The sequence below is a fragment of the Misgurnus anguillicaudatus genome, chromosome 21, assembly GCF_027580225.2.
Source record: "Misgurnus anguillicaudatus chromosome 21, ASM2758022v2, whole genome shotgun sequence".
Taxonomy (NCBI): domain Eukaryota; kingdom Metazoa; phylum Chordata; class Actinopteri; order Cypriniformes; family Cobitidae; genus Misgurnus; species Misgurnus anguillicaudatus.
This window is the reverse complement of record NC_073357.2, coordinates 39,710,681-39,734,051: the sequence shown is the minus strand read 5'-3', so window position 1 is coordinate 39,734,051 and position 23,371 is coordinate 39,710,681. Positions and strand designations below refer to the sequence as shown.

General features: G+C 38.7%; 1 protein-coding gene across 2 annotated transcripts in view; it reads right to left on the bottom strand.

Annotated features, from left to right (window-relative positions):
• lmbr1 (limb development membrane protein 1) overlaps window positions 1–23,371 on the bottom strand; it is a 32,748-nt gene that overhangs the window by 4,008 nt on the left and 5,369 nt on the right. For both annotated transcript variants that reach the window (XM_055207071.2, XM_055207066.2), the window contains exons 5-15: window positions 22,925–23,028; window positions 16,840–16,966; window positions 16,665–16,733; window positions 14,468–14,532; window positions 14,314–14,386; window positions 9,150–9,236; window positions 8,294–8,370; window positions 8,119–8,196; window positions 1,132–1,205; window positions 912–1,002; window positions 738–804 (exon numbers count right to left, since the gene is read on the bottom strand). In XM_055207071.2, coding sequence (XP_055063046.1) covers window positions 738–804; window positions 912–1,002; window positions 1,132–1,205; window positions 8,119–8,196; window positions 8,294–8,370; window positions 9,150–9,236; window positions 14,314–14,386; window positions 14,468–14,532; window positions 16,665–16,733; window positions 16,840–16,966; window positions 22,925–23,028 — 912 coding nt within the window. The remainder of the gene's footprint in view (window positions 1–737; window positions 805–911; window positions 1,003–1,131; window positions 1,206–8,118; window positions 8,197–8,293; window positions 8,371–9,149; window positions 9,237–14,313; window positions 14,387–14,467; window positions 14,533–16,664; window positions 16,734–16,839; window positions 16,967–22,924; window positions 23,029–23,371) is intronic.

Genomic DNA, 23,371 nt, shown 5'->3' with positions numbered 1-23,371 from the left:
ATATCTTGTTTTGTGTTCATCAGAAAAAAAGAAATTCATACAGGTTTAGAACAATATGAGGATGAGTAAATGATGACAGAATTTTCATTTTAAGGTGAACTATCCCTTTAAAAATGTCAATAAATTAAGTGAAGACTAAAAGAGTGTTTGTGGTGAGGGCTAGTGACCGTCTTTGTAAAAGTCAGTGTTGTCATAAAAGTCAGTTTGCCTTTCCCACATTTTCAACAGGCCCCTGCAGTTTGTTTATGCACGCACACGCACGCACGCACACACACTTTGAGTATTACTGATAGTCTGCGTCTTAATGTGTGTGCGCAAGACACTCAGGCATGTTGAAGTTTTCTGTCGAAAAAATGCTACTTCATGCAACCATTCCTTTCATCTATTCAAAACAGCACAGCAGAACTGTTGATATTTTTCTGAGATTCCCAATGAGTCACTACACACACACACACACACACACACACACACAGCTATTTGAACAGCCGTGTCTGTCGCTTGCCATGTTGTTTATTGCAGCTATTGTGACGGCTCCCTTTCCATTCTTGTGTAAAATCTCTATGGCGAATCCTACTGGAATGTAACTTGTTAAATCTCAACAGAGGAAATGAGTTTGTCAGCATGTGTGTATATGTTCTAGTGAAAAATTTATAAAAAGCTCCTGTTGCTGGCAACACCAAGATATACACAGGTGGATGTGACAGAGAGTGAATACAAGGGTCACAAGAGGACCTTACCCAGCGTTCGAGACATGACAGGCAAGGCTGAGCTCAGCACGAGAATGGATACACAGCAACCGATGATCTAGAAGAAAATAGAAAAATGCCTAAAAATGTTTGAAATAAAATCTAAATGATATTTTAAATGGTATTATAAGCTGCATGTATGTTTTGTGAGATTGCTCATCCTACCGTTGTCATGGTAGTGTCGTCCTTTCTGGGAGTGAGCTCTTGAAAGATCCAAAGACTATAGAAGCCAACCACAGATGAGACCATCAGATAACTGTTGCTGAGTTAAGGCAGATCCACCAAATGCTTCTTTTGTCTTGTATAACAGAATTAAATCCTTCTCTAACATTTCTTATTATGAACAAAATACTTAAGACCGGATATCACGAACAGCAAAGGATAAAACATGAGAATGATTTCAATAACTGCCTGGGCAACTCCAAATGTGGATAAGGAGGCATTGCCAATATCTCTCTCCTGTTGAAAAAGAAACCAGTACAAGTCATTGTCTGTGAAACACAAATTTTCCATAACGTGATTCAACCACAAGACGCTTTTTTTGTGTACACAAACAAATAACTTCATTAATGTCTCATATGCCCAGGTTAAGGTTCCGGACTGAGGAAATCCACTTTCAAGAAGTGACTGTATTAGGTGGACGTGTTTTAGCGACATGCCCAATGCAAAGGCTCCTGTTACAACTGAAGCTGTGTAATCTACATAAGACTACAGTGTTGACACCTCAATGCTTCAGGCGGTGAGGGAAGAAAAAAACGGCACAAATATTTGGAGCTGTCCTGAGTGAACGCTATTATGAAGAAATAAAACATATAAAGCTCAGATTAGCGAAGTTTCCCCTCTCACCAATGAGGACAGACAGAGTGAAATTGGCGAAGTAATGAATGGAAACAGATGAAAGAAATCTTTTAAAATTCACCGACGCTCACACACACATAATATGTGAGCAGGTGTTCAAACAAAAAAAGGAAAAAAAGAGAAAAAAGAGATAGAGAGAGAGAGAGAGGCAGCGGTGCTCTTACAGTAAGAGGCTGCATGGAATGAATGCCTGCCAAAAATTAAGGGAAAAACGTGAAAGAAATCAAAACAAAATCTCTTGCAAACAAACTTTCTCAGTCTCAGCCTTTAATATATTTTGATGCCACTGATATGATCAAAAGGTTTGGGTTGGAATTATTACAATAAAAGCCAACATTTATCTTGTACATACTTTAGCAGTGTAATACAACTTTAGCGTAAGCTTGAAAAGTAAAAAAAATCAATCATCGATCATTGTAATGACGTGCATTTGACAGTTGACCAATTCACAACCAACAGAGCATATAAAAATATTTATGATGATCTTTCTAACTGGATTAGATAAAATCTGTGTCCAAATCTGCAGCAGATTTTATAATGTCAGTCTTGTTTGTTGTTATTGATGACAGACCAGAAGAACGTTTACATTGGTGATTGAAAATCCAAAGCGGATCTAAACACCTGCTCATATTGAACACCCCGAACCATCTGGCTGCAGATGATGCAGAGACTACCGGGTGAATGCGGTGTGATCAAATAAACACACGAATGAATAATACAGTCAGTTATGTGAAGTACGACTCACAAACTTACTGTTGTCCAAGATACAATAACATGGCTAAGGTACAATGATTTAAATCTGAGAGTGCAAAAACATCTAAATATTGAGAAGAACACATTTAAAATTCAAAGTCCAAATAAAGTCCAGAGTTTCCCGCAGAAAATTTGTTAGTTAAGGTGGTTCAGAGCTGGGGGTGTGGCCATCTAAGGGGCGAGGCGTACGCATCATGATGAAAATGAAAATATATTTATTTAAAACACTCAAATAAAACGTCATTTTGAAGAAACTATGACAGAAAATGAACACACTAGATTATTAATAAAGTAAATGTTTTTACCTGTAATGGGAATAGCTGCATGATAAATTGAAACTAAAGGGTTAATAAACACAAACTGAAGCAGATGCTGTAGAACGTCTGGCGAACGATGATAGATAGCGCGAAGATTGTAAAAACTGATTATTTCCCATTATAAAGTACATTATCTTAAAGGAGTGTAACTACTGTAGCAAGTAAATAATGCACATAAATAACGTGAGCAAGAGCACTCAACAATTATATCGAATCAACAGGCACGTGCAACCTAGCTAGCAGGTTGCTCACACAGCAAAATCACCAGCTAGCTTACTTAAAATTTCCAAGAACTATAGACTAATACAATAACAGGCTTAAATAAACCCAAAACATAAGTCCACTTACAGTTCTCACAGATGTGCGTTTTATCAACTGGCTATCTTCCAGACATGACGGACCACGTCTTATCTCATTTCGACCGTGTGGCACGCGTGCACGCTCGTGGTGTGAAGTGCGTCCGCCCTATTCTCCGAGATGTTTTATCAACTGGCTAGTTATCCTCCAGACAGTGACGGACCACTCTCATTTCAGCCGTGTGGCGCGCGTACCCGCTTGCTGTGTGAAGCGCGTGCGCGCTATTCTCCGAGAAGCACTTGACGGCCTTTTGTGCAGTGAAATTTTATTTTTTTTGGATGACCTAGTTACGGCGGTAGGGTTTTACAGCTTAGGCGGGCTGCCCGAACTGCAAAGTGGTGCAGGAAACCCTAAAAGTCCTTAGCAACCCAGGTTACTATTGAAAAGGTTTGTTTTAGTGCTTTCTACTTGCTTACCGCTGTAATGACAGGATGGAGGAAGTTGTAAGCTTTTACAATACAAAATTTAATGGGACAACCCCAAGGAACAGGTAGGGACACGTTTGTAGGCGATTTCTGGCATATTTTGATGACGATTTTCCTGCATCCACTCAAAAAATATAAAGTTTGGATATATTTACAGAAGGATTTTTGGCATTAAAAAAAATCTATTATTCTGACCCATATAATGTATTTTTGCCTTTTATACAAATATACCTGTGCAACTTATGACTGCTTTTGTGGTTCAGGGTCACTTAGGAGAAATTTACTTTCATATGTTGTTTGAACATAATTATGTGTACACAACCATCTTAAAGGACAAGTTCGGTATTTTACACTTAAAGCCCTGTTTTCAGATTGTTTATGGTGAAATTTCGACGTGTGCGGCTGCCCAGAGAGTTTTTGGGTGTTTGTTGTTTCACCTCCCGCCTCTGCAGTGGGTGTGTGGGTGCACTGGAGCAATCCTTCCTAAAATGCATTAAACATTCATTTATAAAGACGTGAAACTCACCGAGTGGTCGGGGGTGTTCACTGGTGTTCTCACACGGGGATCGCTGCAAAAGATGCTTTCCAACAGGTGCTTTAGCATTCGTTGTAAAGTTGTGGACCTATTTTTCCAAACGCCCCATACCCGTACATTCTTCCGTTGAGAGCTTGAATAAAAGACACTCCAGCCCAGTTGGTGGCGCTAATCCGTCTTTGCCAATTGCAGGAAATAGAAACAAAGTTCCCGGCGCAGAGTAATACCGTACCTCACAGCACATCTAATACAAGTCAATGGAGTTGGCAAAAACTACGATAAAACCTGTTGGAGGGCGTCTTTTGCAGCGATTTTTGTGTGAGCATATCCGTGAACACCCCTGACCACTCGGTGAGTTTCACGTCTTTGTAAACGAAAGTTTAATGCATTTTAGGAAGGATTGTTCCAGTGCACCATTAAACCCATTGTAGAAGTGGGAGGTGAAACACAAACACCCGAAAATTCTCGGGGCAGCCGCATATGTCGAAATTTCAGTCAAAACCGTTCTATTTCACCATAAACAATCTGAAAAACAGGGCTTTAAGTGTAAAATACCAAACTTGTCCTTTAAATAATAAAAATCTGCTTACTCATTTTTTTAATACTCATAAAACCTCAACAGTCTCATGGTGTTTTCTGAGGAAACCGACTTTACTTTATCCCGTCCACAACCATCCAATAAACACAGTTAGTTCATAATTTCTATTCATAAATCTTCTTTACATTATTCAGTACCACACGTTCATTACAAAAAATGAAGTAAAGTAAAATTTGGTAGGGTTGGGCGGAGCCAAGGGGTGGCATCAAAGGGGCGGGGCATACGCGTCATGATAAAAATGAAAATATTTTTATTTAAAACACTCAAATAAAACTTAATTTTGAAGAAACTATGACAGAAAATAAACACATACTAGATTATTAATGAATTAAATGTTGTTACCTCTAACGGGAATAGCTGCGTGATGAAGTGAAACTAAAGGGTTAATAAACACAAACTGAAGCAGATGTTGTAGAACGCCTGGCGAACGATGATAGATAGTACGATTACACACGTTCATTACAAACAATGAAGTAAACTGATTGTTTTATTGAAAATCGCAAAGAAATCAGTAAACGGCAAGGGAGGAAAGCAGAAGCAGAAAGGGCACTTTTTCCTGAACACCCCAAAATTGACCTTTTCAATATGGTTTAATAAATGATCTATAGGGTATTTAGAGCTGAAACTTCACAGGCACATTTTGGAGACAAATGAGACTAACATTACATCTTGAAAAATTACCATATTAGGGGACCTTTAAATAAATAATGTAATGTGTATCAAACATAAAACTAAAAACAGGAATGCTAAAGCTGCTGTTTATCAAACAATTGTCCTTAAGTGACCAAACGCTCATCATGAGAAATAATGAATACTAAAGGCTAACGGTAAAAGTATTGAGCCAAGTTAAGCTTCTCTCTTACTGTATATAACCATTATGACATCAAAGTGGCTTTCTAATAATCATCCTGATTGATCAATAACATAAAAAAAAACGATTGATATTACTGAAGTGGGCACGTAACTCAAATCTCGTTTTGCTTGGAGCCGTGTCAGTTGTTTGTTAGCTCTGCTTAAACTCAGTCAATCACAGGTGTTATGAATACGTGTATGTGTGTACCTTTTTTAAGGTGTGTCTTAACTGCGCTACATGTTTTGATGTGCCTTAGCTAATAATAGAAAAACTAAAAACTCATAATGGATTAGACGGGCCTTTTTTCATTCCCTCTTTACGAATAAGCTGTTTACTGACAAGTTGGAGGCTAAATATCATCTGTCGACTCCTGTTGAAGGTTCAGAGGTCAAAAAGAGAAATACGATATCCCGCGCTTTGCCTCTCATCTCTTTTCTCATTCCATCACTCCTTCTGCTTCGTATGACACGTGAGATATGAGTTCGCATGAGAAACGGACATTAATGAGGCTGTTTTTAGCATCGACTGTAATTCTGAATCCGTGGGGACTGACAGCAATAAGACTTTTATTGCGGTCATTAGCAACAGTGCATCAGACAGCTTAATGTTAGCAGTGCCACTGCATTAGAACTCCTTACCTCCTTACAAATTTTACGACACCCTTCCTTTATCTGGCCATCCCTGCACGTTAACCTAGTAACTTGCATCAATCTCTCCCAAGGAATTTTGCCCCGCCCCCAGCACATGCCATACAAACGTAAACCCATCAAACCGGTGCATACAGACACCGTTGCTGGGTTGTCGTGGTTACTTGAGATCTTAGGCATGGCACCGGTCCAGCTCATCAAACGCATAAACCATTAACCAGCCTGTCAGACGGGCCCTTCGTCTCTGAACACTGTGACAAGTGTAATTTGGGGGATTTTCAGTCAAGCGTCATGCCAAGGCAAATATCTGCACTAATAAAATAATTAAAAGGTTCAACGGGCAATCACGCTGCAGAATACCAAACCAAGAGCTGAAAAAGGATGTGCTGCACATCCTCTGTTGTGGGAAGAAAAAAGTACTGCAATAAATATGACGCACGGACACAGGAAGCAAAGGTGAGATTAGACCATTACTGGATTTAAGAGAAGAAAAACAAAACAGTGCATGGCAGGAAATGATGTAGTAAAAGTTCCAGTGCACAGGTACAGTCTAGCTGTGCAAGCACAAATGAGCATAGATTGACTTCAATTTTTGCAAATACTGAGGAACAACAATGCACATGCACAAGTAAATTATGGTTTTATAAATTATTATTTTTTTTATCCTTTATTGGTTTGACTTAATAGTATAATAATGCAAAGTCGGCAACACCAAAGCTCCAAAAGTATCAAAAATATTTATTGTTTAAAAACAGAATGACTATACTATTACATTTTTTTTGTCGAGCACCCAATTTAAATTGATGTGCGTGCTTTAGCCTGTTTGACTAAACAAACCTTAAAAAGGATTAGTCCATATTTAAAAAAAAAAATCCAGATAATTTACTCACCACCATGTCATTTAAAATGTTGATGTCTTTCTTTGTTCAGTCGAGAAGAAATTATGTTTTTTTTTGAGGAAGACATTCCAGGATTTTTTTCATTTTAATGGACTTTAATGGACCCCAACACGTAACAGTTTAAAATTGCAGTTTCAACGGAGTTTCAAAGGAGTCTAAACGATCCCAAACGAGGCATAAGGGTCTTATCTAGCGAAACGATTGTCATTTTTGACAAGAAAAATAAAAAATATGCACTTTTAAACCACAACCTCTCCTCTTCCTCCCGCTGTGCGACTAATTGCGTAATGACGTGGAAAGGTCACGTGTTACATATATGAAACGCACATTTGCGAAACATTTTAAACAATAAACTGACACAAAGACATTAATTATATCATTTGACATACAACAACATCAGAATTGTCCTCTTTCTCCACACTTGTAAACACTGAGGCGTAGTTTCGCATACGTCATCTGTGACCTCTTGACGTGATGACATATTGCGTGAGGTCGCGCTGGCGCATCACATGACCGGAGATAGACGAAAAGTTGAGGTTTAAAAGTGCATTTTTTTTTTCAAAAATGACAATTGTTTCGCTAGATAAGACCCTTATGCCTCGTTTGGGATCGTTTAGAGTCCTTTGAAACTGCAATTTTAAACTGCATTAAAACTGTTAAGTATTGGGGTCCATTAAAGTCCATTCAAATGAGAAAAATCTTGGAATGTTTTCCTCAAAAAACATAATTTCTTTTCGACTGAACAAAGAAATACATCAACATTTTGGATGACATGGTGGTGAGTAAATTATCTGGATTTTTTAAAGAAAATGGACTAATCCTTTAAACTTGAAAAGTGCAACTCATCAGCCACGTAAATGTGCATCCAGAGTTTCACACACGTATAGTGCGTGAGTGCCTTTGAATTGACCTCAAGCAGATCAGACGGGTGCCGCTCTGAAAAAGAGCATCAAACAACAGCCACATGATAGACATCTCGCCCAGCCTTTCTTTTCCACACACACCTGAGCGTATCTGGAATTCAATATGAGCTGATGCAAAGCTTGCGGACAGTTTTTTCAGGACACGGCGTGAGAGACACACATAGGTGACGATTGTGAAAGTGAGAGAGATACTTGCACTTTTCTTACCTTCGAACCCTTTGGTAAAGCAGTCTCATCAACAAGCAGGTACACGATGTTTAGGGCAACCAGGAGAACAGAAATGGTCTGCGAGCAGCACAGATAAACCAAATATAATAACACTGAAATAACATGGAAACATCAAATGATCTAAATTAAGTTATTATAACGCGATGTACAGTACCGTTCCAGCAAGCAGGATCAGCATCACAATTGGGTAAAGCAGGTTCTTCTCCCAGGCTGAGGCCTTTTTTCTCCTTTCTAAAAGAGAGAGAGAAAAGATTGTAGTGCACAAACCTCTGACTGACTGCAGGAACGTTTAATGTGAAGAAACTTTCAGCGGCTGTAAATTATACCCAATCCCTTTAATTAGTCAACTTCTCCTAGCGGTCTGACAGCAAAACAATTAAACCATAAGATAAGAGTGAAAAATCTGTGCTTCAACTTTCAAACCATTATCTTTCAATCAGAAAAGGCTATTAAACATAACAGATGTCATACACTGTAGAACTAATGACAGGTTATATGCTAATATATTGCTCGGCTTTTATTATTGTTTATTTATATAATAACTACCAGTTGTTTCTGTGTCAAATTAAGATCAACATAGCAGTGATCCTACAGTCAGTCTCCTGAACTGGGTCCTAAACATCCATCCGCTTCTATCCCAATGTCTCTCCCTTGTCCTCTACTCTCTCCTTCTCTCGCTTTGGCTTGGAGTTTGGCAGGGTTCCCTGCATATGCACCACCCTGCCTCTAAATTAATGACCTCACCCGGAAAGACAGCCACAATAAAGTTTGCATCACACTCCAATATCCTAAGTGCCTTTGTGGCCTCCGCTTCCAACCGCTCGTCTCTCCGGAATCATTTATACCCCAAAACACGAGCTGACATCAAAAATGATACAGCCATACCCTATCTGGCTCTGCTTCAAATGACCCTGCGAAAATGATTCACATCTAAATATGCACACACTTTGCAATTCAACAATATTGCAAGGAGGGCAGCCTACACACCCGTTCGTCAAAACATCACTCACCGAGTTTGTTTCTCTGATTGCGGATGCTATCCAGGTCTTTGTAGAGATGCTGAGAGTTTCCATGGAAATAAGAGTTGGATGTTGTACCTGAGTGACAGAAAGAGAGGCAGAGAAATACTTTAATACTGTTTAACTTGGCAAATTATGGGATATAAGTCCAAAGCTATGAAACATCACTGAACGTAAATCAGTGACATTAAATTTGGCATCTTTTCGCTCACTCAAGTGGCTACTTAACATATCACACTGTTTGTCAAAGTCTGGAAAGAAAACAGATCCATGCCATTTAGTCACTTAAAAAATGAAACACTAAAACCAGATGCAAGTAAAACATCCTGCCAGCATGTTGGATTGAAGGTGAGCTTTAGGCCTTAAAGGCGGAGTCCACGATGTTTGAAAAACGGTTTGAAAAAGGAGACGGGCCGACTACAAAAACACACTTATAGCCAATCAAATCAAATGAAATGCCGGGTTGCGTATGTGTGGGGCGGGTCTATCAACAGAAGGTCCAGATTCTATTGGGGTAGGGGCGTGTTTGTTTAGGTGATTTCAAATATCAACACTGGCTTTCAAACATCATGGACTCCGCCTTTAAAGGGATAGTTCGGCCAAAAACGATGTTGAACCCATGATTTGCTCACCCCCCGAGCTCTCCGAGTTGCATGTGCCCATCGTTTTTCAGACGGACACATTTTCGGATATTTTGGAAGATATTTTAGATCTTTCAGTTGATTAAATGTAATATTACGGGGTCCAGCCATAGTCCCGACCTTCAAGTCCAAAAAAAGTGCGTCCATCCTTCACGGATTGGATCCAGACGGCTCCAGGATGATAAACAAAGGTCTTCTGAGGGTAATCCGTGCGGTGTTGTGGTAGAAATATCCATATTTAAAATTTTATTAATGTAATTAACTACCTTCCGGTAGCGCCGCCATCTTAGAATCATCCGCATTCAGGATGAGCGCTTACGCAGCGTACAGAGTTTCTCTGCTGCTGCTCTGTCCCCCCGCACTCCGAATTTGTCATATGTCACTAAGAAAAGTGTGTACACTACGCTAATACTCTCTCCTGAGTCTAAGATGGCGGCGCTACCGGAAGGTAGTTAATTACGTTAATAAAATTTTAAATATGGATATTCCTACAACAACACCGCACGGATTACCCTCAGAAGACCTTTGTTTATCATCCTGGAGCCGTTTGGATTTAATTTGTGAAGGATGGACGCACTTTTTTTGGACTTGAAGGTCGTGGACTATGGCTGGACCCCGTAATATTACATTTAATCAACTGAAAGATCTTAAATATTTTCTAAAATATCCGAAAATGTGTTTGTCTGAAAAACGATGGACGTGTGCAGCTTGGACGGCTTGGGGGTGAGTAGATCATGGGTTTGGTATCGTTTTTGGCCGAACTATCCCTTTAATTATGCTAAACATTTTTGTTATATATTTATATATTATATATATATATATATTTATCATACGTTTATTACATGTTTAAATATTTCCTGTACAGTAAAATAATTATAACAATTTCCAACAATTAAGATATTGTTCTGAGAAACAAACAACATTAAATATTCAAGTCTAGGCCAGAGGTGTGCATGCTGAAACTGGTTCTGAAGGAAGAGGGGACTGAGGTTTCTTCTTGAGGTTTCTTAAGGTGTTGGAGGGCAAAACCAAAGAGGGGTTCTCCATGAAAACCACAGACTTTTGTCTCATTCAGCTCTTATTTATCTTTTTTTTTTGCCCGTTTCAGTGGTTCGTTTGCTCCTCAAAGCAAAAGATTGGTTTGCACAGCCTCGGGGGACACACACTGGCAGATCAGCAGCAATTAGTTCAGTGTTACACCATTACTGGCGTGCAATAAAAACACAATCTTTCATCTTTTCACCGACATGTGGCTGAGGAGTCAATCACTTTGATCAAAATGCGATTACTATTATGATGACTGTACCACGCCCTGTCTGGTAGAGGTTCAAATTCATAAAGAAATGCAATAAAGAAAAAAAAAAACAAGCAGGTGTGTTCCTGATTGTGTACTTGTCCATACGGGTGATGTTAAGGGAAAATTTGTACCTTCCAACCAAATTGTAGGAACATGTGATAGGAAATGTCATTATAATGATAAGGACACGACTATGTTGCCAGATATGACTCACATCTGCACCGGAGAACTGATACGAGGCAAGTGCTAAAAAAGAACAATGTAGAATAATGCATTTACATTGCTTTAGATTTTCGCATAATCTGTGATACTTTTAACAGTGACAGTACATCAGTACTTAAAATGAACCAAAACCAAACAGATTACAGTGTCTATTTAAAGGTCACATTCTTTCTGATGTCATTTTTTTAAACCCTAGTTAGTGTGCAATGTTGCTATAATAGCATAAATAATACCTGTTCACTGCCAGACAATATATTTTCAAAGCCTACAGCGAACGGCCGGTTCGTACTACAGCCCTTTACTTCCTGCTTTAAAGGTGCTGTGTGTAAATTTTAGCGGCATCTAGTGGTGAGGTTGCGAATTGCACTGCCCAATCTTCGCTTTTGAAATAAATAAAGAAGCTACGATAACCACCACCGAACAAACATTTCATCGTCGGACACAACTTAGTAAAAAAGTTTGTCCGTTAAGGGCTTCTGTAGAAACATGGCGGCACAAAATGGCGACTTCCATGTAAGGGGACCCTCTGTGTATGTAGATAAAAATGTCTCATTCTAAGGTTATAAAAAACATAACGGTTCATTATGAAAGGTCTTTATACACCACTGATAATATAGTTTTGTATATTATTTTGCATTTCTTTCAAGAGATCCATCTAAAAATGACACACTGCACCTTTAATGACGTCAATATAGTTTTTTTGACTAACCTCCGCCCACAAGAATACATCAGTCGCCAAATAAGCTAACGGCAAGCTAAGCTAACGGCAAGCACAGTATAGAGATAAGTAAATTGTGTGAAAAATACTGCATTTTTTACGTGAAACATGAACACATGTTATATTACGCACTGTAAACACAAGCAAAGCTTCAAAAACACAGAAAGAATGGGACCTTTAACATATTATATGTCTTGCATACAGCCTTTCAGTTAAAACGATAAAGTTGATGCTCAGTAGCCATTTAGTAGAGGTGATGCTGGCAGACCCAAACTAGATGATGTCATTGTTTTCTAAAGAAACTTCAGTCTGTTCTGCATTACGTCAGCAGGAATTATGCAAAGCAGAGATCCATATGGTCGCGAGGAGATTTTTTGCAAGGTCACCCTGCTACTGCGCATCTGGGTGATGGAGAAAAGCATAGCGAGAGCCAAGACAGAGGTCAAGCGAGCAAATATGCCTTTACCCACACTAGCAATCTTGCATACACACACAGGCAACGCACCTTAAGACTCCGATGCGGTGCCCAAACATAAACAGATACACATATACATAGCAATGCACAAACAAATACAGGAATGCCCTCAGAAGCTGAAACAGCTCAAAAGATTAAATGAGATCATTAAAGTGCTTATTATTAATTAACACACTTATCACTAATAATCCCATATCAAAGGTCTGCAGGAGAGCATGTACAAGCGTGCACCATCTAAATTAAGTTACAGTCATAAGATAAGAGCATCTTTGAACTCTCTTTCCCCGTTTAAGTTAGTTTAAGCTTTGCGTTTACGAAAGAAAAGACTGAAAATTCCTAAAATTTCTGATAAGGTACATTCTCTCTCTCCTTAACGCCTGAGCGAGATCTTCCTATAAAGCAGAGTTCTCCAGCTTGCAAAAATCGCATTCCGAATCACTAGCGGCCTTTTGTCACCCAATCACGGTGACGGCTCACATCAAACAACAATCACAAAAAACTGAAAATCGTTAAGACAGATTACAATTATTTTATCAGGTGTTCAAAGCAAATCAGCCTTTGGGGCTAAAGCTACAGAACCAAACAACCAAATGAGAGGCTATTGAAAGTCATCCATGGGATTTGGGCAACTGGGTACTATCAGTTGAGATGATCTAGCTTACCTCCGTGAATTCAATAGAAAAGCACATGCTCTATGTTGACTGGCATCTGTACACTTTGTTACGTGCTTGAGTTGAAGCTAAAGTCTGGTTTGCCTGAACACTTCCTGCATGGTGCAGAGTTTTGGGTAGGGGAATGACAGTCAACTACATGAAAGGACAAATGTAATATATGACAGGAGTTCCTTGTTTGTTCAAACTTGGGTAGCCTGAACTGCTTTTATTATCTGCATTTTATTTTTCGTATGTAATGTGGAACATTCACTTTTATTTTAATGTGGAGGATGCAGTGTAGGTGCCGAGGACTGAATAAGGCAACTCAGCACGCTTGCTGATCTGCAGATTATTATGTCTGACTGTAAATGACCCATTACAGTGTGCTTTTTGAAAGTGCTAATTTGTAAAGTTAGTGGAACAAATCAGTCACTTAGGGATAAATACTGAAAGGAGGCTAGGGGTTTGTGCCCCCATGCTGCAACACCCAAATCCGGTAGGAAACACTGGAGTACATGAATATGATTTGTTAAAAGACTTCTGGTAAGAGAGGGATGAGTGTTAAAGGAGGGAGGGTTACACAAAGACATAACTGCCCCCCTGTGTAATATAATTCTTCCTGTAGCTCAACTTGTAAACTTATGGGTTCGATTCTCAGCATAAATGTAAAATAAATGTATAAATGGTATATTCAGATTAATTGCTAGTTTAAGCCCTGCAAGGTGTGAACGATGAAGCATCAGCATTCATCCACATGTTTCAAGCAATTCACTTATGCCCAGGTTGCTCCAGGGGAATTGTCCCTGTAATTACGGTTACCATTTACAACATGTAAGTATACTGCAAGTGTTTATTTATTGATTAGTAGCAATTGTCTGTACACCACCGTGTATTACTTTTGTTTTTGCGGCCCTCCCACTGACGAGTTAACACGTGGCCATTAAAGTAATATAAATTACTCAAAGTGACACGGTTTTTCCTCAGGCTTACGATATCCATTATGTCATTTATCTGCCAGTACACTCTTTCTCTCGAATACAGTGCAATAAGTGCTAAAAACCACAGGTGCAAATATTGTGCTGTCATTCAGGTGATGCAGAAAAGCACTTTTATAATACATCTGTCCATCATACGGAAAAGCAAACATACCATTGAGTCTGCGCTCCAGAGCCTCTTCCTGCAGCTGAATACAGTAAATCTGCTCATCCAGATCCTCTAAAATCTACACACAGAGAGAAAAAGAGTGATGTATGATATAATAGGTTCTTAACAAACATATCCACAGTGCACACGTTATACTTACTGTGGGTTTGACTAGTAACTGGCCCATCACTGTGAACATGCGTGACAGTCCCACAGGAGTACACACTGATGAGATAAGACAAGGTGCTGATTTAAACCACACACACACATATGCACTTATGCTTTTCAATGGCAAGATTTTGAATGCTACATTTAAACCGTGAGAATGTTCAAGTTTATGTAACTACTGTAATAGTTAGTGACAAGTACAGGTTTGTTTTGATTAACAACATTGACAATGAGTATTAGGCCACCATCTCACCATTAGATTTAGTTTTTGCAATAGTATAGTGACCATATATTTCTCTTAATTAGAAAAAAAACATAGAAAAGTGTGACCTCCTCTTACAGCTCCTTGTAATAGCAGGAACATGTGTTTTTTTTAAACCTAAATAAAATGAAACCCTAATTTCTAATTCTAATCTAATGACTTTAGGACTTCGGTTTCCCCAAAAGAGTTTAAGGGCCCCACAGATTTATTGTATATGATGACTTTGTATCTGTGGATATGATGAGAACCTTTTTTAAGTAATGCTTTTCAAAACCCTCACGGCCGGCGCTGTCCGAGTGCTAAAACATTTCGGGTCTCTACACGTTTGTAAATTCTTTATCTCCTGTTTTTTACAAATAAAGTATTTTTAGAGTGCAAACCTTTTCTTGCATATTTGCAAATTATTCTTTGAGGTTACACTGATCATGTATGCTATCCATACATTTACAGCAATTAAAAGCCTGCTAATTTTACTTCCATGACTGAAAGAAAACGACTTTTAAAAAGAACTTAAAAAAACACCATTTTTAACATCAATCTTAAACTGGTGGTCTTCTTCTGCCGCTTAGTTTTTTTAGTTTACAAATTCTGCCATCTAAATAGAGAATAGGCGTGGCGAGAGCGCAACTGGGTTTTAAAGGGGATGGGAGATGAGACTCTTATTGGTTTATTGCACGTTACACCCAGTGCTTTAAGTGGCCCAAAAAAGGTGCCAGTACTCTATTTATTTATTTTTTTGCTGACTCGACTCCTCCCCTGAGGTAACAACAACTATATTTGAGGGGTTTTATATACAGCAGTCAACAGACGACCTTGTAAAAAATGATAAATCATTTTATTAGTTTGTGGATTTGCTTGAGCTAGAAATAGCTACTAAACATAAATAAAATGTGCAAAAGGTAGGTATGCGAGTAAAATTTTCAACCTGTTTAAATGCTAAAACTAGCTTGAAAAAACTTTAAAATGACACCAAGACCATGTCTATGGGTTCAAGAATAACAAAATACTGGCCATTTGAAACTCGAAAGTCATCACTTTATTTTGTCCCATTGTTTTCCATTTTGCGGGTGGTAAAACTCCCGTGCGCGGGAGTTTGATTTAAACAGGTGTGCAAATGAGCGTACCGGTACGCTTAAAGCACGTTCTGGGTGCACGGAGAGGTGGTGGTATGCTTAAGAGCTTTATTTGGAAGTGGCGGTACTGAGTACCGGCGCGTACCGGCCCACTTAAAGCACTGGTTATGCCTAAAACACACCCATTATGAGAATAGGAACAACCCTTTTAGACAGTGTGCTAGGTGCACAAACCATTTTTCCCATCGTTAAATTAGCAAAGTGGATTCGGACACACTCTTTTAGACTATGCGCTGTGTGCTTTAGACCATGCACTTAGATCGTTAAAATAGGGCCCCAATATGTGCTTAGTGCCAAGAGAGGTCACCCTGAATGCTGACTTTTGCCAGATGAACCTATTTTGTTCCGAGAATTGTGTTTTTTTATTTTGTGTAAATTTTTCCTGTATATTCTGTTTGTATCTTACAGGGACAGCGTGTTTTTTATTTAGCGCCACAGAACAAACATGTCATCGCCTGAGACAACGTAGGGATGAAACGCACTCTATAGATCAGTTTGTCTACTGTAGAAACATGGCAGTGACTTCCATGTAAGGGGACCCGCGGTGTATGTAGATAAATGGCTCATATATTTTATTGCATTTCTGTCAAGAGACCCTTCTAAAAGTTACACATTGCACCTTAAAATAAAGAGGCATGAAAATATAGATGGCCAATAAAAATAAATTTAAAACCCCAAAGCTGCTGGTGGCCTAAGACTTTTGCACAAATAAACATAATTTAAATGTAATAAAAAAATGAAAAAGTTATAAAAATGTAAAACGTCTGTTTAACATTCAAATGCTATAAACTCACTAAGGAGCAACAGGCCACCCATCAGAGAGATGCAGGAGTAGAGGTAGGGCAGATAAAACTCCCATAAATCTAGAAAGACAAGACAAGCAGAGTAAAATACAAATCTATCCAGAACCAAACACACACCACACACATATGCATGTACAACAACAGGAGAACATTGAAAATGTCATACCGTAAAGTGATTCCATGCTGGCGGCATCATTATCGATGAGAGCGGACGCCACCCACACGATGCCCAGGATGAGGAGACCCAACAGAAACAGCATGACAAATGTCTCCAGTATACGAGCTTTGATGCCCTGAAATCGACAAACATTCCTTAGCATTCTCACGTTTACTCATGCCAATACCCAAGCAGGCACACACACACAGATCAGCAGGTGTAAATGAGGCTCTAATTGGAAATTTATCACCGTGAGCCCCAGGACTGCCCTATAACACTCGGTACACTACCTCCATCTAACAACAATAGGTCAACGAGACACACAAAGAAACAAATGACTTGACCTCTCTCTCTCTTTCTTATTCAGTCACAAACACTTAGATGAACAGTTATTAGCATGTCCGGTCAGAGTTTGTGGCTGAAATGAAAAAGGTGGCTGCTACTGTCTGAGATCAAGTCCAGAGGCTCATCTGGAAACTATTAGGAGTTTCATTAAGAGTTTTTCCGGGTCAGTAAGTACCTTGTGTGTGGTGCTTAACTCCCTTTTACTTGTGCCCTGACAGCGCAGACATCCATGTTGGTGAATGTAAGTGCTTATGATCTTTCCAACGGTAATGCGTCTGATCTTTGACTGTGCAGAAAGCACACGCAGCCCATCACAAACGCATTCTCTTTATTAAACCACCTGCATGCATGTAGAAGATTTGCAGCGCAGTAATCCAGAAACTAAATGTCTGATTGATGCCATCAAGATTATTTAACTTCATCCACTTACAAAGACACACTCGCAGTCTAACTGTCCCATTCAATCAACCCATGAATGATTTTTCTAACGTCTACATTACCCAACTCTCATTTTACATGTCTGTCTCACTCTCCCTCTATTACACAGCACTCTTGATATTAAGAGAATCTAGAGCACCTCCAAGTGACTTCATGATTAACAACATCTGCCTCTCTAAATGAATCTTTAAAACTTTGAAATCTGAACTTTGAATGAATCTGTGCAACTACATCGGTGGTCATAAATAACAGGAAAAAACTGAAAAGAAACAAAACTGCCCAAACGTGAATTATTAAAAGCATGAAAGTCAAAATATTCTTCTGAAAGTAGTGCCACCCCCGAGCTAGATGTATCCAGAACACAAACAGATACAGGAGGACCATTTTTAAAGTTAACTGATGTGGTTCAGGACTTTAAAATGTAGAGAGAGATGTGGCAGTGAAGCCAAGGATGGGGTGAGCTGTTCTACTCATGCCCAGCTAAATGTGTGCACTGCTTAATATAGTATCCCTAAATTATTTAGCATCTAGTCCTTTTACACACACACACACACACACACACACACACACACACACACACACACACCTCCTTCTGTCTCCCTTTCACACAAAGAGACTGGAGCTCTGATCGGACGGCTGCTAATAGCAGGTTAACTTTCGAAAAAATTTATGCGTCCCAGGGAGGGTGAAAACACCACCTCTGCCAAAAATGAGATAATTATATTAACCGATTATATTAACTCGGTATGTATTATAGAGTCATCAAATACCTTCAAATTTGCTTAAAGCGATACTCCCGCCAAATATCAAAATTACCCCATGATTTACTCCCCCTCAAGCAATATGACATACGTTTGTTCATCACCTTTCAGACTAACACATTTGGAGTTATTTTAGTAAATGCCCTTCTCTTTCTAGCTTTATAATGGTAGAAAACCGGGATCAAGGAACAACTTCTGACTTTTAATCCCCCAAGTGCATTCATCCTTCACAGAGGTTATCCACACGTCTCCAAGGGGTTAATAAAGGTCTTCTGAGGGTAATCTATGCGATTTGTAAGAAACATATTTCAACCTTTATCAACTTTAATAACTAGCTTCCAGTAACCACACCATCTTGGACTTACGCAATTCAAGAAAGAGTTTTAGCGTAGTAAGTGTTTGGATGCCATAGGTACGTTGTGAATCGCATGCGTCCAAGATAGCGTTGTTACCAGAAGCTAGTAATAGTTTATAAAGTTTAAAATATAGATATTTTACTTACAAAATTGCATCGACAGGGTTCTCACACCATAGTAAAATTTTTAGTTGAGACTTTCCAGGTCCAATACCCTCAAATTTAAAGACTAAATGTGGGGACACATTTTAAGTGAGATCAAGGTTACAATGTGTTACCTTTTAAGATACATTGTTACAGTTCCCTTCCACTGCGTCACTGCGGTGACACTTTGGGGACGCCTCCATGTGCGTCTGAATGTGTATATCAAATTCAACCAATGGTAAGGCTTATCGGGACAGGGTGACGCAGGAGCCAGGAAGTATATCGCTGAAATATATCTGAAATATTGCCAAAGATGGCGTTACAGAGACGCAGGAAGTATGGCAAGGAAGACGCAGCGCCTCGTTCCCTTCTCAGGGAACAACAGTTACATATACGTAACCCGAGATGTTTTCATGTGTCAAACACAACTATGCAAAAAAGCATTTTGGTATGAATCAATATTCGCATACATAAGATATAAGCACTTAAAGCGAACAGTTTAGCACATGTGCTTAAAAAGTCTAGAATTTTTATGATATTATCCTACACTACCTATAGGGAATAATATGGATTTTTTCCAGAAAACTTCTTGCATTAAACAGATTCAAGCACTTTCAATGACCTGTATCTATGTATGTATATTTTCAAAAACTTCCCAAGGCCTTGATTTTTCTCCCAGATTCACAAACTTTCAAGGATTTCAAGGACCCGTGGGAACCCTTATCGAGTACCAGCAAAAGACCTTTATTAACCCCTTGGAGCCGTGTGTATTACTTATGTGAAGGTTGGATGCACTTTTTTGGGCTTTAAAGTCAGATGTATAATGTGTATATAACGTTATAAGCTTGGAAAAGCAAGGAGGTTTACTAAAATAATTCCAAATGTGTTTCTCTAAAGATCATGGACATATTTATTTTGGATCGCTTGAGGGTGAGTAAATCATGGGGTAATTTTTATATTTGGCTGGAGTATCGCTTTAATCCCAGCCTGAGGCCATTCAGAACGTTTGTTGAAAGAATCTGCTAATACATTTCAATTGTATCAGAAATTATGTCTATTTAATTGAGGTCTATACACTGAAAAAAATGATTCATTGAATTTAATAATTTTTTTTAAGGTAAGTGGTTGCAATCAATTTATTTAAGCTACATTTAAACAAAAGTTGTATATTTTATTTTACTTTACTAATCTTTTTTGTTTAAATGTAGCTTAAATAAATTGATTGCAACCACTTACCTTAAAACATTTGATTAAATACAATGAATCATTTTTTTTCAGTGTAAAATAAAAAGTAAAATACAGATAAAGATACAAAGATACAAAACATTTTTCCCAAGAAAATGAGAAACGGGAAGAAAGGACTTTAAAATGACTGGCATAAGAAATTTTAGTAGCAACAGACAAGCAAAATTCCTAAAACACATCTCTGATCTTGCAAACCAGACTGAACTGAAAACACACACACACTCAAACACATTGTAGACTAAGTGTATTTCCCCTGCCCACTAAGAATTCACCTCCACTAACTATTACTGCCATCAATAAAGGCTCACCATGAACAGTAGTTGTTACCTTACCTTGAAGCCTACTACACAGAGAGCAGTGTCAGAGACACAAAACAGAGCGCAGACCACGCAGGGGACATGAATCACAGCATATCAACACACACACGCAAGCCATTGATGTGTCATTCTGACTAATACGTTAGAAGCCCGTCAAAACGAAGAAAAAAAAAAAACAGGATATATGACTTGAGGAAAGGACTTCAGTACTTTTGAAGTTTCTGCGTGTGTTTCATTTTCTTTTTATCCCTCTTCCTACAGTGTCACCAGCTTTTTCTTGTTAGCATGAGGTGTGTAACAAATAGGACATTTGAGAAAGGCTTCTGAACTACTCTGGCGTTTGTCAAGAACACAAACAGCAATCTCTCGTGGGAGGTTTTAAAGCATGACAGTGTTAAAGAAGTATGACAAGAAATTAAATATTAATCCAAAATAAATATTGAGGGGAAACAGGCAGTCATTTTTTAGTGCTAAAAAATAAATTTTGGTACGATAACTAAACTAAAACGTCTCCATTTACACAGAACAGTTCAGTATGTTCACACAGACACATTTACGTGAATGCAAGCACACCGTGCAAGAAACATCTCTGAACATACATTCACGCTTTTTTATGGCTTGACTATGGAGGCTATTATCCAATCCGGTGTTGCGATTCTTTTGCTGTCAAAATAGAGAAACTCATATGTTGTCATAGTAACGGGCATAGAATGGGGTGCAGGCAGAGTAAATACGCAGTGTCACGGCCTCAGCAAGCAAAGCCTGGGAGCGAAATCACATCTCAAAAATAAATATCAGTCCTATTGTGGACAGGCTACAAAGGAAGAGAATGACAGATACTCTCTCACACACAGAGAGACATCAATAAGACACAAAATTTAGCATCTTCATGGTTCGTTTGATTCCTAATGAGCCAGTTGCATGTGATGATAACCTCATGCATAAGATGAGAGAAACTAACATATTACAAGACATGTTCCCATGTGCATGTTGGAGGGTTAAAGGCTTTAAGTACCACCTCAGAGGTTTAGATGTGTGCATCATGTTCACACTTTTGTTACTAAAATCATAACTCTGCCATCTGTTGGACAAAATCAAAATTGCAGGCTCAGTACACTTCCATCCAATACAACATTTCCCAGGCTTTCTGCCAAAATGGCATACACAGAAGGCAACTGTGCCATGAAAAAAAAATCATTCACACACTTTTCTTCCTCACAGTGTGCTATGCGACATATTATAGTGGGTTTTGTTTATTACACTGATGAAGTACTAACACAAACACTGGCCCGTAAAAAGCACCAGTTATGGCTTACAAAAGCTTTTAACAAACTACCCAGTTTCATTTCCTCCAGTTACTGACTGTAATGTGCCATATATACCTCCCCGTTTAACCATCTAATGTGGCACAAGCAGGTCATTTGACTTTATACTTAAAAAGAAAACATGAAATCTTGGTTTTATGAGGTTCTGTGGTTGACGACTTAACCCGTCCTTGCACCAGCAGGGGGCTTTCATACAAGCGGCGGTTTCGATCATTTCCTCCTTTTGCTGCACACACACACACACACACACACACACACACACACACACACACACACACACACACACACACACACACACACACACACACACACACACACACATACATACGTACACCGGGCCATTCCGAGACGTGTAGGCCAACATAAAGCAGTGCTTCCCTCTCTTCCGTGTTTCTGGTTGATCAATGGCCAAAAACAGTCACGGTGCAAACGAGAAAATAAAGTAGTACGCCTCACTGCCGTACAAATGAGCGCAGCCCTCATAAACTACAGTAGCAACTAATCTTTATGTAGCTTTTCCAAGAGGGACATAAACCAGGAGCAACCTCAAACTGTGATGAAGCAAGACCTGATGAATTTCCTCCCACCCTTTCATTTTTATCTGCGGACTCCATTGTGACTGCTTGCACTGTCAGTTTATGGTCTTTATGGGCAGCGGTAACAGCCATTCTTTGGAAGGCTAATGGCATTGGGTTGAATGAGCTGTAGAATTAAGATCATTTGGCTTTTGAAGTTTTATCTCTTTCTAGGGTGGGAGAGTGACCCAAATCCTAAAGGGTCACACATAAAACTGTGTATGTATGTATGTATGTGTGCTAAGTAAGTGCACAAATCTTAGCAGCATTGGGCTGTAAAAAGTGTGAAATCAATGCATGAATCTTGACTGCCAGAAAATAAAACACTTTATAATACTACACATTGGACATGGTTTAATTGACTTACTTTGACTGACAGCTTTACTTAAACTACACTGAATTTATCATAATTGTCATGCATTCAGTGTCTACATTGACATAATATAGACAAACTAATTTAAACACAATTTGACACACACAGAAAAGCACATGATGAATCAGTGAAAAGTGTTTGCTGGATAACAAATAAAAACAAAAACTTTGGAAAAAAACGTTTGAAGAGGATGTGTGAAAAACTTTGGATTTGTACCTTTTTTGAACCTGCAAAGCCCTCAGACTCCAGGAAGAAATATGCAAAAGGCATCAGTACAAAAAGACAGAGATTTGAGAAGAGGGACACCAGATTCCACAGTCCTGAGGGGACAGAAATTAATTTTTATTAGATCATAACTAGAAAATATTGTACCTAGTTACATTTAAAAAACACTTGATAAGTTAAATAAAATATAAAATATTAATAAATGTTTAGACACTGGAAGAACTCTACAGATTTAAAAATGGCACATTTAAGAGTAAATCTTTTATTCTTTCTTTATTTTTTAAATGTTGAAATGTCAAAAATTACAATCAATAAAAACCCAGCTTACAGGTTGCTGTAACAGAAATTGCCTGAGCAAAAAAATAGACACTGACACCACCTTGTGGCCATGAGTAAATCTAAAAAAAAAATATTTCAGCTGTATTCTTGCTAAAAATC